Source organism: Eimeria maxima, genomic scaffold (assembly GCF_000499605.1).
Source record: "Eimeria maxima Weybridge genomic scaffold, Emw_scaff1697, whole genome shotgun sequence".
NCBI classification, from domain to species: Eukaryota; Apicomplexa; class Conoidasida; order Eucoccidiorida; family Eimeriidae; genus Eimeria; species Eimeria maxima.
Genome location: NW_013564612.1, coordinates 1 through 2,500, shown reverse-complemented (window position 1 = coordinate 2,500; position 2,500 = coordinate 1). Strand labels below are relative to the sequence as shown.

The 2,500-nt window shown below is 40.6% G+C and overlaps 1 protein-coding gene across 1 annotated transcript in view; it reads left to right on the top strand.

Annotated features, from left to right (window-relative positions):
• Nucleotides 1-2,158, top strand: part of EMWEY_00054940 (hypothetical protein) — a gene marked incomplete at both ends in the record, with an annotated part of 4,223 nt that extends 2,065 nt beyond the window's left edge. The window contains 3 exons of the mRNA XM_013480170.1: nt 104-175; nt 1,209-1,426; nt 2,036-2,158. Of these exons, the coding sequence (XP_013335624.1) occupies nt 104-175; nt 1,209-1,426; nt 2,036-2,158 (413 nt within the window). The remainder of the gene's footprint in view (nt 1-103; nt 176-1,208; nt 1,427-2,035) is intronic.
• Between the last annotated feature and the right edge of the window lie 342 nt (nt 2,159-2,500).

Sequence of the window (2,500 nt, the reverse complement as noted above, 5' to 3'; positions counted from 1 at the left end):
TCCTTTCTTTGTCTCCTTTTTTCTCCTTTTGCTTGTCTCCTTTCCTTGTCTCCTTTTGTCTCCTTTGCATGCGTCTCCTTCTTCCCTTGCTGCTGCACTACAGGCATTGGGGCTGCTGCAGGAGCAGCAAATGGCATGCGAGGCAGCAGCATGGAATCCCCACGACCCAAACATGGTGAGTGTTGGTGAGGGTTTAGGGTTTAGGGTTTACGGAGGTGACACGTAGCAGCTTCTGCTTTGTATGCAGACAGATAACAATAATAAATATAAACTTATATATATTTATAATTATTTATTATTATTATTATTATTATTATATAATAAATAATAAATAATTAATTTAATTAAAATAATAATAAATATGTATTTATTTATTTATTTGCATGCATGCATGCATGCATGCATGCATGCATTGTGTGTTTAACAGATAATTACTGCGCATAGTAACAGCAAATTCCCTCTCTTACGTCATGCAGGAGGAGCAGCAGGAGGCTGTCTCTCTCTATGGGACATACGCAGCAGCAGCAGCAGCATCAGCAGCAGCAGCAGCAGCACTAGCAGCAGCAGCAGCAAGGGTTTAGGGTGTATAGGGAGATGTATAAACCCTCATGGCCCTCTTGCTGCTCCCCTCTGTCTCTCCTTTAATCCTAATCTTCCTTTCTCTTGTCTCTCTGGTGGTACCAATGCTGCTGTCTATAATTGGGATATAAGAAAATTAAATCAACCTATTAAGGTGATACACCTAGGGTTTAGGGTTTAGGGTTTAGGGTTTAGGGTTTAGGGTTTAGGGTTTAGGGTTTAGGGTTTTTTTTTTGTATCCTTTCTTTTGGAACATTTTTGTGTCCCTTTTGTATCCATGTTGTATCATTTTTGTCTCCTCTTTTGTCTCCTTTTATTCCCCTTTTTTGTCTCCTTTTATTCTCCTTTTTTGTCTCCTTTTTGTCTCCTTTTTTGCAGACCCTAAGAGACGTACATGGCCATTGGGTATCTCATCTAGCAATAAACCCTTTTCATGATCAACTTCTCCTTACAGCAGGTATAAACCCTAAACCCTAAACCCTAAACCCTCATCAGTAAACCCTAAACCCTGATTAGTAAACCCTAAACCCTTTTTAACAGCAGATCCTGTGCTTCCTCAATAACAACACCAAACCCTCTAGGGTTTAGGGTTTAGGGTTTAGGGTTTAGGGTTTATTTGTCTGGTATAGGGACGGATGGATGTTTAAAGGTTCATTGGATGGAGCAGGCGTTGGCTGTGCGTCTGCCAGGTGTATGTACACCTCAACAGCAGCAGCAGCAGCAGCAGCAGCAGCAGGGTTTATCACAAGAACAAGGGTTAGCAGCAGGAGCTGCATGTACACCCGAAGAAAAGACACAAACAACAGCAACACAAGATCGTCTCCTTTGTGTTGATGAATCTAGTGATGTAAGGAAGAAGGAGACACATACAAGGAGACACATATAAGGGGGAGACACTTATAAGGAGGAGACACTTATATAAGGAGGAGACACATACAAGGAGACAGTTAGGAGGAGACACTTATAAGGAGGAGACACATAAAAGGAGACAGTTAGGAGGAGACACTTATATAAGGAGGAGACACTTATAAGAAAGAGACGCATAAAAGGAGACACTTATATAAGGAGGAGACACTTATATAAGGAGGAGACACTTATATAAGGAGGAGACACTTATATAAGGAGGAGACACATAGAAAGGAGACACATAGAAAGGAGACAGATAGAAAGGAGACACATAGAAAGGAGACAGATAAAAAGAGACACATAGAAAGGAGACAGATAGAAAGGAGACAGATAAAAGGAGACAGATAAGAGGAGACAATTGAATAGAATAATAATAACATATAAGAGGACAGACAGGAGACACACTAAAGATGGTTATATCTTTAACTTGCTACTTCTTCTGCTGCTGCTGCTGTTGCTGCTGCTGCTGCCCTTGCTGCTGCTGTTGCTGCTGCTGCTGCTGCTGCTGTTGCTGCTGCTGCTGCTGCTGCTGTTGCTGCTGGTGCTACAGGACTCTGTGTGCAGTATAAGTTGGTCATTAAGTGACGCGTGGGTCTTTGCATCGATGAGTTTTGATGGATTTGTTTCTATTCATCAAATTCCTTCACAAGAAAAATATAAAATATTATTATAAAGGAGACTGTCTCCTTTTGTCTCCTTTATCTGTCTGTCTCCTTTGTCTGTCTCTTTCTGTCTCCTTTTTCTCTCTATATCTCTGTATCCTTATTACCTCTATACTCATCTCTCTTCCTCTTTCTGTCTTTCTTTCTATTCATCTAATTCCTTCACAACAATAATATAATATTTTATTATATAGGATACTGTCTCCTTTTGTCTCCTTCTCTCTCTCTCCTTCTCTCTCCTTTTTCCTTCTGTTTCTTTTTTCCTTCTGTCTCTTTCCCTCTCTATCTCTCTGGCCCTGTCCCTCTCTCTCTCGCTCTCTGTAGCTCTCTGTATATATATATATATATATATA